General features: G+C 45.7%; 1 protein-coding gene across 1 annotated transcript in view; it reads left to right on the top strand.

Moving 5' to 3' along the window:
- LOC143786272 (FAST kinase domain-containing protein 1, mitochondrial-like) overlaps positions 1-13586 on the top strand; it is a 56992-nt gene that overhangs the window by 26593 nt on the left and 16813 nt on the right. Inside the window, exons 2-6 of the mRNA XM_077275548.1 lie at positions 7723-8206; positions 8281-8349; positions 8730-8855; positions 10808-11206; positions 11441-11551. Coding sequence (XP_077131663.1) covers positions 7872-8206; positions 8281-8349; positions 8730-8855; positions 10808-11206; positions 11441-11551 — 1040 coding nt within the window. The 5' untranslated portion in view covers positions 7723-7871. The remainder of the gene's footprint in view (positions 1-7722; positions 8207-8280; positions 8350-8729; positions 8856-10807; positions 11207-11440; positions 11552-13586) is intronic.

The following is a 13586-nucleotide window of genomic DNA, read 5'->3' as shown; positions in this document are numbered from 1 at the left end:
GCAAATTCAGCCAACGGCAAGAAGGTCACCCAATCATCCTGATCAGAAGAGACAAAACACCTCAAATACGCCTCCAGAGTCTGATTAGTTCGTTCCGTTTGTCCGTTAGTCTGTGGATGAAAAGCGGACGAAAACGACAAATCAATGCCCATCCTACCACAAAAGGAACGCCAGAACCTGGAAACAAACTGGGATCCTCTGTCCGACACAATATTCTCAGGAATGCCGTGCAAACAAACCACGTTCTGAAAGAACACAGGAACCAGATCAGAAGAGGAAGGCAACTTAGGCAAAGGAACCAGATGGACCATCTTGGAGAAACGATCACATATCACCCAGATGACAGACATGCCATGAGACACCGGAAGATCCGAAATTAAATCCATAGAGATGTGTGTCCAAGGTCTCTTCGGGACAGGCAAAGGCAAGAGCAACCCGCTGGCACGAGAACAGCAAGGCTTAGCTCGAGCACAAGTACCACAGGACTGCACAAATGACCGCACATCCCTTGACAAGGAAGGCCACCAAAAGGACCTGGCCACCAGATCTCTGGTGCCAAAAATTCCCGGGTGCCCTGCCAACACCGAGGAATGAACCTCGGAAATGACTCTGCTGGTCCATTTAGCAGGCACAAACAATCTGTCAGGTGGACAAGAGTCAGGCCTACCAGCCTGAAATCTCTGCAACACACGTCGCAGATCTGGAGAAATAGCTGACAAAATAACTCCTTCCTTAAGAATACCCACAGGTTCAGCGACTCCAGGAGCATCAGGCACAAAGCTCCTAGACAGAGCATCGGCCTTCACATTCTTAGAACCCGGTAAATACGAGACCACAAAGTCAAAACGGGAGAAAAACAATGACCAGCGGGCCTGTCTAGGATTCAGGCGTTTAGCAGACTCGAGGTACATCAGATTCCTGTGATCAGTCAAGACCACCACACGATGCTTAGCACCCTCGAGCCAATGACGCCACTCCTCAAATGCCCACTTCATGGCCAACAACTCCCGATTGCCCACATCATAATTTCGCTCTGCCGGCGAAAACTTCCTAGAGAAAAAGGCACAAGGTCTCATAGTAGAGCAACCAGGGCCTCTCTGCGACAAAACGGCCCCTGCCCCAATCTCCGAAGCATCCACCTCAACCTGAAAGGGAAGTGAGATGTCAGGCTGGCACAAAACAGGCGCCGAAGTAAACCGGCGTTTCAACTCCTGGAAAGCCTCCACGGCAGCAGGAGCCCAGTTAGCCACATCAGAGCCTTTCTTGGTCATATCCGTCAATGGTTTCACAACGCTAGAAAAATTAGCGATAAAACGACGGTAGAAGTTAGCAAAACCCAAGAACTTCTGAAGACTCTTAACTGACGAGGGTTGAGTCCAATCATGAATAGCTCGGACCTTGACTGGGTCCATCTCCACAGCAGAAGGGGAAAAAATGAACCCTAAAAAGGGAACCTTCTGTACACCAAAGAGACACTTTGAGCCTTTAACAAACAAAGAATTTTCACGCAAAATTTTGAAAACCATCCTGACCTGCTCCACATGCGAGTCCCAATCATCAGAAAAAACCAGAATATCATCCAGATAAACGATCAAAAATTTATCCAGATACTTCCGGAAAATGTCATGCATAAAGGACTGAAAAACCGAAGGTGCATTAGAGAGCCCAAAAGGCATCACCAAGTACTCAAAATGACCTTCGGGCGTATTGAATGCGGTTTTCCATTCATCGCCTTGCCTAATGCGCACAAGGTTGTACGCACCACGTAGGTCTATCTTGGTGAACCACTTGGCACCTTTAATCCGGGCAAACAAGTCTGACAACAGCGGCAAAGGATACTGAAATTTGACAGTGATCTTATTTAAAAGCCGATAGTCAATACAAGGCCTCAAAGATCCGTCCTTTTTGGCCACAAAAAAGAATCCCGCACCAAGAGGGGAAGAAGAAGGACGGATATGCCCCTTCTCAAGAGACTCCTTGATATATGAACGCATCGCGGTATGTTCAGGCACCGACAGATTAAACAATCTCCCCTTAGGAAACTTACTGCCAGGAATCAGATCTATTGCACAGTCACATTCCCTATGAGGAGGCAGTGCACTGGACTTAGACTCGCTGAAGACATCCTGATAATCAGACAAATACGCCGGAACTTCCGAAGGCATAGAAGAAGCAATAGACAAGGGCAGGGAATCTCCATGAATTCCATGGCAGCCCCAACTTGATACTGACATAGCCTTCCAGTCCAAGACTGGATTATGGGTCTGTAACCATGGCAACCCCAAAACAACCAAATCATGCATTTTATGCAGGACAAGAAAACGTATCACCTCCCGATGTTCGGGAGTCATGCACATGGTAACCTGTGTCCAAAACTGCGGTTTATTTTTTGCCAATGGCGTAGCATCAATACCCCTAAGAGGGATAGGATTTTCTAATGGCTCAAGAACAAATCCGCAGCGCTTGGCAAATGACAGATCCATAAGACTCAGGGCAGCACCTGAGTCCACAAACGCCATGACAGGATACGATGACAGTGAGCAAATCAAAGTCACAGATAGAATAAATTTAGGTTGCAAATTACTAATGGCGACAGGACTAACAACCTTAGTAGGACGTTTAGAGCATGCTGAGATAACATGTGTAGAATCACCACAGTAGTAACACAAGCCATTCTGGCGTCTATGAATTTTCCGCTCATTTCTAGTCAGGATTCTATCACATTGCACTAACTCAGGTGCCCGTTCAGACAACACCATGAGGGAATCTGCGGTTTTGCGCTCCCGCAACCGCCGGTCTATTTGAATAGCCAGGGCCATAGAATCATTCAGACCTGTGGGAATGGGAAAACCCACCATCACATTTTTAATGGCTTCAGAAAGGCCATTTCTAAAATTAGCAGCCAATGCACATTCGTTCCACTGGGTCAGCACGGACCATTTCCGAAATTTTTGGCAATACACTTCAGCCTCGTCCTGGCCCTGAGACATAGCCAGCAAGGCTTTTTCTGCCTGAATCTCAAGATTGGGTTCCTCATAGAGCAAACCGAGCGCCAGAAAAAACGCATCAATATCAGCCAATGCCGGATCTCCTGGCGTCAGCGAGAAAGCCCAATCCTGAGGGTCGCCCCGTAAAAAAGAAATAACAATTTTCACTTGCTGAGCGGAGTCTCCAGAGGAACAGGGTCTCAGGGACAAAAACAATTTACAATTATTCCTGAAATTTCTAAACTTAAATCGGTCTCCGGAAAACAGTTCAGGAATCGGTATCTTAGGTTCTGACATAGGATTTCTGGTAACATAATCTTGTATGCCCTGCACACGAGCAGCAAGCTGGTCCACACTTGTAATCAAGGTCTGGACATTCATGTCTGCAGCAATCACAAGCCACTCGGAGGTAAAGGGGAAAAGAAAAAAAAAATGAGAAAAGAAAAAAAAACAAAAAAACTCAGAACTTTCTTTCTTATAATCCCGCTTCTGCAATGCATTTAACATTTGATATCGGCCTGGCAAACTGTTATGACCCCAATGGCGAGGGTCTCAGAGATATCAGCAAGTCTGCGAAGTACAAAAATCCAGCTCATAGGGCAGTGGTAACTGGGTTGACCATATAACTTATATGGTCAACAAAAACCCTATCAAAAATCCACGCTGGAGATTCAAGAACCCCCGAACCGTCTAACGGCCCGGGGGGAGAACACCAGCCACCCTAGAGCTTCCAGCAAGATCAGGATGCAGATTATATACAAGCTGGACAAAATGCAAACAAAAACAAATAGCAAAAAGCAAAAAAGCAGACTTAGCTTAATCTTGCAGGAACCAGGATCAGAAGACATGAGCACTACAGATTAGCTCTGACATCAACGTTGCCAGGCATTGAACTGAAGGTCCAGGGAGCTTATATAGCAACACCCCTACCTAACGACCCAGGTGAGCATACAAGGGATGAATGACATACCCAGAGTCAAATCACTAGTAGCCACTAGAGGGAGCCAAAAGGTAAATTCACAACAGAGAGGTTCCACAGCAGGCGGAGCTGTAGTGGCTTGTGGTTGGCAGCACCTGGAGGTGCCGGTTGTGTGTGACTGCAGCGGGAGCTGTGGCGGTACCAGCAGGAGCTGGTGAAAGTGACATAGAGAAAAAAAAAAAAAAAAATTATTTTTGTGCAGACTCTTAAAAGGCCAGTACAAGCCCAGAGACATTGGGGTGTACTGTGTGAACTGGGGCCTGAGTGCCGTGGGGGAGTCCACGGGGTGTATCCCAGGGAGGGGAGTATCCCTAATAGTGAGCGGTGGCCCAAACGGGGATGGTTGCCCAAAAGGGGGCGGAGACCCAAAAAGGGGCGGTAACCCGAATAGGGGTAATGGCCCAAAAAGGGGTGGAATCCCGAAGGGGGGCTGAATCTCGAACCGGGGTGGTATCAAAAAGCGGAGCACTTGCCCAGAAAGGGGGCGGAGCCAAAAAAGGGGCGGCAATCAGTGAGGTGTCACGACTGTGTCCTTTTTGGCTGGATGGAAAGTGTGTGCAAGGGTTGATAGACCCGGGGAGAGAAGCGTCTGTGCTGGGAACCCGTCCAGGAGATTCTGTGTCACCTGGCGACACTGAATATCTCCAGGTAGCCACTATCTACATTGTCGCAGCGGAGGTTTCCACATACCATGAGGTGGTTGTAGACCCGATCTTGCCGTATCCTATGGTAATAGGACAAGATTTGGTAGCACTGTGGGAAAAGGCTGAAGTGTTTGTGGATATAATGTGGATGTCAGTTAGTAATGTTGAGAAGGCAGGCCTGACCAGAGGGAAAGGTGCGACTGTCCAACTAACTGACCTGACGTCACCTGAAGTGTGCCACAATACGACTGATAGTGGTCTGCTGGATAAAACACGTGGAGCTGACACCCAGACAGAGAGTGACTTGCAGGGTCATCAGACTGTGGGGTGTGACACAGATTCTGGGGGTGACTGTGACAAATCATGGCCAGTAACAAGCGCATATGCCCTGGTGACAGGTGGAGGACGGGGTCCAGGACCTGTGGTAACGGGTGGAGGACGGGGTCCAGGACCTGTGGTAACAATAATTAATAACAATAATAATAATAATAATAATAATAATTAGTAACAATAACAATTCAATACAATTAAATGTCATAAGGACTTCAAAAATGGCGTTATTAGACGTAGGCGCCGCGAGCTAAATTTCCAGCGCTTTGCCTTTTGCTGATTCGTCAGACCGCTCGCGGTCGGTGGCCAGTAGGAATCGCTGGGAGAATTTAGTTGTGATTTTTAAGAGTTTTAGACGTGTGTGAAAGAAATACTGCAAAGTTAGAATGCTTTAATAAATAGAAGTGTTGATACTTTATTATTATTATAAATGAACAAAATGCAAAGAGAATGAAAAAGAAGGAAATCAAATCAGGATTCGGCATCCTTCGAAATCGCATCAAAGAACGTATTCTTCTGTGTACACTCGCACAAAGTCATGGATGATGTAGGATTATAGCCGGGTGTATAAACCATTATACAAAACGGGGGGGAATGATCATCATTTACATAGGAAGGTTAAAATACAGTCGTTGACTGAAACAGAAACAGCTGTGTAGGAGGCTTAATACTGGGCGAAGAACAGCCGAACTCTATACAAAGGTGAGGTTGTGGAAGACAGTTTCATGTTATAGATCTTTCACCATTAAAGTAGAGAGGAGTGCAGTGGATCCCGGGCGCTGCTGCTACTAAGGTTAATCCTCAGGTATGCTTAAGGGAGGAGTAGGTTCTACGCAAACATTTTTATTTATCCTCTGTTCCGGGATCCACCTCACTGATCTTTCCTTTCCTTGTTGTGTCCTCTTTCCATTTGGTCTGCATACGGCGGATATTGGATAATATCTAACTCTTTACATAGTTGTGCCGCACACAACCTGTTCAGATGAGCGACCAACCCTCTGACTTGCCCTGACTAGTGATGAGCGAATATACTGGTTACTCGAGATTTCTCGAGCACGCTCAGGGGTCCTCTGAGTATTTTTTAGTGCTCAGAGATTTAGTTTTTCGTGCCGCAGCTGAATGATTTACATCTCTTAACCAGCTTGATTACATGTGGGGATTCCCTAGCAACCAGGCAACCCCCACATGTACTTATGCTGGCTAACAGATGTAAATCATTCAGCTGAGGTGAGGAAAACTAAATCTCCGAGCACTAAAAAATACTCGGAGGACCCCCGAGCATGCTCGGGAAATCTCGAGTAACGAGTATATTCGCTCATCACTAGCCCTGACCTGTTGCCCACAGTGTTACACAGGGAGCACCTCTTGTATTTTCTCTCTTCAGGTCTTTCACCATAGGCAGACCGAGCCATGGTCTTCAGCTGAGGACCATAGTTGGATGTGAGACTAGTCTGACTCTTCTTGGTATTTTGCAGCACTGCATCAGGTGATTCGCAGTCGTGGGACCCGTCAATCACCTGCTGTGGCACTTGGACTTTCTGGACTTGGTTTCTCTATTGCTATGGTCCACGGCCGGATCTTTAAAGTATATTATCTCTGAAAAAAATATCACTGGCTGTAATCAGGCAGCCAGGCTCTGATTAATGCTGCCTATTGTTTGGGCAGCATAAATCAAGCGACAGGTTTCTTTTAATGGTAACCCGAAGAAAGCCAGCAAGGATTACTATAAATAAAATGGCTCAGTGCTTTCCTAGCATTCTGTAGGGGTCCCAGTGACTTCACCTCCAGGCAATCGGCATAGGTGACATATCCTAGTTATATACCACCACTGTATAAGGCGGGCTGATTATGATACTAAAGATCACTCTCCTTCTTACTGGGCAGAAGTGTAAGTTTAAGGCTTTAAACATTCCAAAGATATTGCATTATTCCTTCCCATAGCATGCTGGTCTTTGGGATTCTAGGATCCCTGGCGATCCTGAGGATGGGGCTCTTGATAAAGGGAACGAGGCTTGGCATAGTCCAATCTCGAAATGAGCGGTAGGTGCACATGCTCAACCTCCGCACCATTCATTGTGTATGGGACTGCTGGAAATAGCTGAGTGCTAAGCTTGGTTTATAAGCTCCAGTGTTCTTTTTTGGAGATTTTTTTGGGGTATGAGAAGTTGGGACTCCAGCAGCCAGTAAGTCAACCCTTATCTTTAGAAGAGGGGACGATTTACTAAACAAGAAATCACCCTTTAAACTCACCATGTAATTACATGGATGAAATGGGTCTGACACGTTCTCCACCCGATCATTCAAAGGGAGGGTAGGGTGCGATCTTCTTTGATGTCCTTATGCCTCAATAGGTTTGTTTTTATCACCAGATGCTAAAAAATGCTCTGGACAAATAACTTTAAGCTTCATATTCTAATATACAGGGGTGCATATGCTGGCATAAATGTCTATTCATATTATTATTTTTATACTATGTGGATAGGTAGATGCTGTCCTGCCGGTTGCATGGCCAGAAGGGTCACCAGACCTTACCCAGATTGACTTGATTTTTATTTGGGAAGTTATAAAAAATGAGGTTTGTTTAAGAAAATCATGCACAATTGATAACATTCAACTATTATTTAAACTGTACACCGACTTCTGCACCCCCTGTATACCAATACCATATAATAAGTATGTTAAAATGCTGATTGTATAATCTGTATGTGGAAAGAACACAGCCTTACATATAAGTTGTGGGTCCACTATTATTATTATTCCTTTTTTATCTCTTCCTTTACAGATGGCTTTAATCAAAGTGTCTTATCATATCTTGAAGTAACAAGATCTTCTCCGGAGAGAGGAATATCCACTTTCTAAGAAGATGTTGGAAGAAAAGACATAGAATATTTTTATTTCTCTAAGGTCCTAAGCCTTTCGTACAGTCCAGACATGTTCTGCTGGAGGAGGGCTTTGCCTCTTTCTCTGCGCTTCTTTCAGATGCGTAGTATCAGTTCGGATCCGCTCCTGGATCAGTTGATGACTAGCACAAACCAATTCCAGATTTTTCAACTCGTTGGCATCCATAAGTCTAAGCTTACAGTACATCATGTGGGTTGCGCCATCAATACATTATGGGAGCTTCAGAAGGGGAAGCCGAGTGCAAACGCAAATCATGAAACCGTCCGAAATCACCCGGAATTTATTGCTCTTCGGATCCTGGCAGAAAATAAAATTGACTTTATGAGCGACACCACCCTGGTGAATACGCTGTATGCCGTTATAAGGTACGAGCCACTTGCTCCATTGCTCGGTCCTTATGTTGCATCTCGTTTACCATTGTTGTATTCTGTATTTCAAGGTTTAATGTGGAAGCGCACGACTCTTTGGTGCAGCAGCTGCTAATGGAAGGCTGGAGAAGACTGGAAAAGTAAGGCTGGTGGAATGTTTGATTACCAATCCCAGCAGCCATTTTGCCATTTAGTTGCCCAGCATTAGCTCTTTGGCTCTTGAGGTTCGTCATGCTGTGTGTTGCCCAAAGGTTTTCCGCATTGTATCCCTCTTCTCCCACTAGTATACACGTCATAGCATTTCATTGTAGCATCGTAAACATGAGACAAGATGCACAGCCAGGACAGTGGAGTCCTGCACTTTTGCAACTGCGGACTGGAAAAACGAAACCTAAAAAGTTAGATCAATAAATAACTTTTTTATAAAGAAATCTTTTGGATTTTATCCTATATAACTGTATGGCGCATTGTTTGTTATTTTGTATTTATATGATTGATTGTATGTTTTTACCTGTTTCAGGTTTGAACCGGAGACGTTGTCGAAATTCTCAGTTTGTTTGGAAAAACTAGATCTGGGCAGCAGTCCGTTAATGGGAAAGGTAGCCAATGCCCTGAACACGGGCCTGGAGAACATACAAAATATTAGGTAAGCGGTCACCAGTATCTAAGACTACTGGAAGTGATTTAAAGGGATCCTGTCAGGTCACAGTGGCTCTCTCAGAGCTGAAATAATTGTCTTCACAGTCCTTATGTTTCCAAAGGTAATTTATTCCTATTTACTTATATCTACTACTTCCCTATTGTAGTATAACCTGATATGTTTGGTGATGGGTCGACTCCAAAGGGGAAAACTCCTCCTCAGGATGTGAGTTATCTCTGACCAGAGGTGTTGTTTTCATAGAACTATCCGGATAGTGAATGAGGGCAATACAAATGTGGAGGATATGCATAACTTTATGCTACAGGAAGGGCATGATTTTATTGCTGGATTATGGCAAGTAAATCATCATGTCAGCAGTTTGCGAGTCCTGAGTGACCTGACAGGTTTCCTTTAAGAAGCTAACGAGGAGTGGTCCCCATTGACCCCTTAAAGTGGACGCATCACTGTCAAACATATCAAGTTATTTTACAGCGGAGAGATAGCACATATAACTAAATATACAATAAATTACCTTTGGAAGCAATAGGACTGTTAAACAGTCATTTTAGTTCCGCCAAAGTCGTGGTAAATACAGCTCATGGGAGCAGCCATCTTGGCTCCGTCAGCTCTGCCTCTGGTGTTCTAATAGGACACGCCCCCAAATTCCAGCCTTGTTGTTATTTTTCTACTGAATCTTGCATATGTATATTTGTTTTAATTTCTTTTTCACCCATGGATTTCTATAGGCAGAGACTGGTGCAACTATCCTTCAATGTCATCACCCCACACACTAAATTAAAAAAAAAAAATAACAAAAATAAAACATCATTTTTTAAATGTAAGGGTATGTATCCACGTTCAGGAAACGCTGCGTTTTTGACGCAGCGCTGAGCCGCAGCATCAAAAACGCAGCGTCCAGATGTTCCAGCATAGTGGAGGGGATTTAATGAAATCCCGTCTCCACTGTGCATTAAAAAACGCATGCGTTTTTCCTGCGAAAACGCACATGCGGAGCGTTTTTTCAGAACGCAGCATGTTGCTACTATGAGCAAAACACGCAGGAACACCGCAGGTGACCTGCCAGTGACCTCAGGTGCATTTTTGGTCAGGATTTTACCTGCATAAAATCCTGACCAAAGCCTGAAGCAAACCTGACCGTGGACACATACCCTAAGACTTCCATTTACTGTCTGATGTTAAAAATATTACTAATAAATGCGTAAGGCAAAATAGTACTTGTCTACAAAAATAAGACCATATTGACCTGTGGTGACACGCGAATGAAAACAATGAAAAAAAAATTCTAGAATGCTGAAAAGGGAAAAAAATTAACGTGCTTAACTGTTTTTTGTTTTTTTTTTAAAAAGCCAAATCTGGAAATGCTGTAAAATAACAAAATAAGTATAACTTCCCTGCTGAAGCCAATGCCGATCCCGCGTTACCTCTCTGCTGATACTTAGAGCAGGGAGATTAATTTGATTAACTTGCTATTTGGGCTCGTGCATAAGACGTATTTTCACAGATGAGTGCTATGTGTAGTTTTCACTTGTAGCGCTCGTAACTATGATATTCAATAGGGCTGTGCACATGTCCAAAATTTATTTAATCTTTTTATCGGACTCTGCGGGAAAAAATGTGGGTTATGTCTGATTTTGACCCATCTGAGTGCAGTATGATGGAGGGGCAGAGACTCTGATTCCAGCGATGTGTCACTTACTGGGCTGCTTGCTGTAGTTTTGATAAAGTTCCTGTTTTCTCTGCTGCAGATCTTGCAGTGCTCTAAATACTGAGCTCTGTATAACCCGGCCCACACCTCTGATTGGCTGCTTTCTGCGTAGGGTGTCAGGATAAGCTCACTGATGGACTCTCAGTTAACTCATTTTGCAAGCCACTCTCTATATCACACACTTCATATGTGCTATAGATCACATTCATGATCCTTTTTAATCCTTTTCCAGATACCTGTCCAGTCTTATGATGAAGACATTCCCGGTCACCTCTAAGCGGTTGCAGCACCGACTGATCAGCAAGGCAGAATCCTTAATGGAGGGGGATAACTACATAGATGTGCACAGCGTGCGCCGGGTCGTCCAGTTTCTGTGCCTTATGAAGTATGACTACCAGCCCCTCTTGGATAAATGCAATCAGATTTTTGTGCGGGACAAGAATAAAATGAGCACGGACACCATGTGCATCGTCAGCGGCCTCTACCGGCAAATGGCTTTCAAGCAGTACGAGTTTCAGGTGATGGCAAAATTGTCTCTGCTCGAAATATCAGACCTATGGAATAATGCGGATCATTTCGGAAAAATATTTTGTGCCTTATTTCCGATGGCTTCTCAAGAGATAAGAAATAGGTGAGTGGGCCCCTTAAAGGGATGTGATGTTTCGGCCCCTTAAAGGGATACTACGTATCAGCCCTGAACCAACAGAAAAAATCCCATAATGCAATGATAATACTCAAATAGAACTCGTATTCCCTAATTAGAGGAAGCTCCTGATTATTTTGTAGTCTAATCTAGGAATTCAGTACTGGAAACAATTGCCAAATGTTGGATTTGTAAAGGTTTGAGCTCCTTTGTTCCCTCCAGGCTTGAAGACGACCTTGTCATACTGGCAGGTAAGATCCATCACATCAGTCTGGTGTACGTGCTGGAGACCATGGCGGAGGCCGAGTGCAAGAACCCAATCCTCATTCAGAAGTAAGTGGATTCTCTAAGCCGTGAATGGTTTGGAGCTGGATCCTTCCTGTCCAATCTGATATTGTCCATATTATCACGGTCCGGGTACGGGCTGCACCCCAGCGAGGGTCTGCTGACCCAACTATACATGTGTGAGGCCAGGAGATCCTCGGCCAATTCGGTCCATACCTGGATCATAATATATGGATGTCTGAATCCTGCCATATTTCCATTTACTGTTCAGATGGATGCAAGCTGTTGTTCCCTGTAATCAGCCATTTCAGGCTCTTAGTATTCTCCTCCTAGCAAATAAGTACTGAGAGGTTTTATTTTTTTTTTTGCCTGATCCCTTTGATGTACAGACCGATGAGTCCGATGGTGGATTTCTCCACTCCTCAATGCATGAGCCACCCTACTGAGCATTCATGTCCATGGGGGGAATAGAGTGAGAGCGAGCTGATGGCCAGATGAACGCTTGGCCGACCCTCACGGTATATGGGGCCTTTACAAACCTATGAACCATTTTATATGGTGCACATTCTTGAAGCATCTTTACAGTGGAGCAAGGAGCGTCCACCACTTATTAGAGACTCTGTCGGCCGTTTCCTAACTTATTGATGACACTGGCGCAGTGTGTTGTGTCGTTTTTGCCATCAAAGTTACAAAAACCCATATGTACGTCAGTGGGGCTTGTGGTCCGGGTGAAATTTGTTCTGCCACCAGTGGCGTAGGAAGGTGGGGGCGGGGGGGGCGGTCCGCCCCGGGCGGCACAATGCGGGGGGCGGCACAATGCGAGGGTGAGTCAGTGCAGCGGCTGCATCCGGCAGGGGGGCGCAGTCGGGCCGCCTAAAGCGGCGGTCCGCAGTGTCTCCCCCGGCGGCTGCATTCTGCCGCCCCCCGCACTGGGAGTCGGCTGTTCTTTGTGCCGACTGTCAAGCTGACAGCCGGCACAGAGAAGCTGCGGCGCGCCGGCTCCCAGTGTTCAATTGTACTCGTATCTGTGATGCGAGTACAATTGAAGCTCTGACTGCCGGGTCAGAGCGACGGCAGCAGCGTGATCAGGTCATGTGATCACGCTGCTGACGTCACTCACCTGCGCGGCAGAGCAGGAGACACAGAGCGGTGGTAAGTGCTCCAGTGGAGCTGAAGACACCGAAGCATACATTGTGGGGGGGGGGGATTTACTGTGAGTGGGGATGGGAGGCATACATTGTGGGGGGGGGATTTACTGTGAGTGGGGATGGGAGGCATACATTGTGGGGGGGATTTACTGTGAGTGGGGATGGGGGATATATTGTGGGGGATATATTATTGGATGGGGGATATTTAATATGAGTGGAGATGGGTGGATTTATTGTGGGGGGGAGATTTAATGTGAGTAGGGAGGGGGGATTTATTGTGGGGGGGGAGATTTAATATGAGTGGAGATGGGGGGATTTATTGTGGGGGGAGATTTAATGTGAGTGGAGATGGGGGTCTTTATTGTGTGTGGGGAGAATTGGAGTGGAGATGGGGGATTTAATGTGTGTGGGGGGAGATTTGTCATGGGGATGGGGGGATTTAATGTGTGGGGAGATCTAAGGACTAGTATTGAGCATTCCGATACCGCAAGTATCGGGTATCGGCCGATACTTGCGGGTATCGGAATTCCGATACCCGATACTTTTGTGGTATCGGGTATCGGTATCGAAACAACATTAATGTAAAAATGTGTAAAAGAGAGAATTAAAATAAAAAATATTGCTATACTCACCTCTCCGACGCAGCCTGGACCTCACCGAGGGAACCGGCAGCGTTGTTTGCTTAAAATGCGCGCTTTTCCTTCCTCCCGTGACGTCCCGGCTTGTGATTGGTCGCGTGCCGCCCATGTGGCCGCGACGCGACCAATCACAGCAAGCCATGACGTAATTTTCAGGTCCTTCTAGGCATTCACTATTTTAAAATTACGTTCCGGCTTTGTGATTGGTCGCGTCGCGGTCACATGGGCGACGTGACCAATCACAAGCCGTGACATCACGGGAGGCAGGACACGCGCGCATTTTAAAATTGGATCCAA

This window comes from Ranitomeya variabilis, chromosome 7 (genome assembly GCF_051348905.1).
Source record: "Ranitomeya variabilis isolate aRanVar5 chromosome 7, aRanVar5.hap1, whole genome shotgun sequence".
NCBI lineage: Eukaryota > Metazoa > Chordata > Amphibia > Anura > Dendrobatidae > Ranitomeya > Ranitomeya variabilis.
The sequence above is the reverse complement of the archived record's forward strand: the minus strand, read 5'-3'. Positions and strand labels throughout refer to the sequence as shown.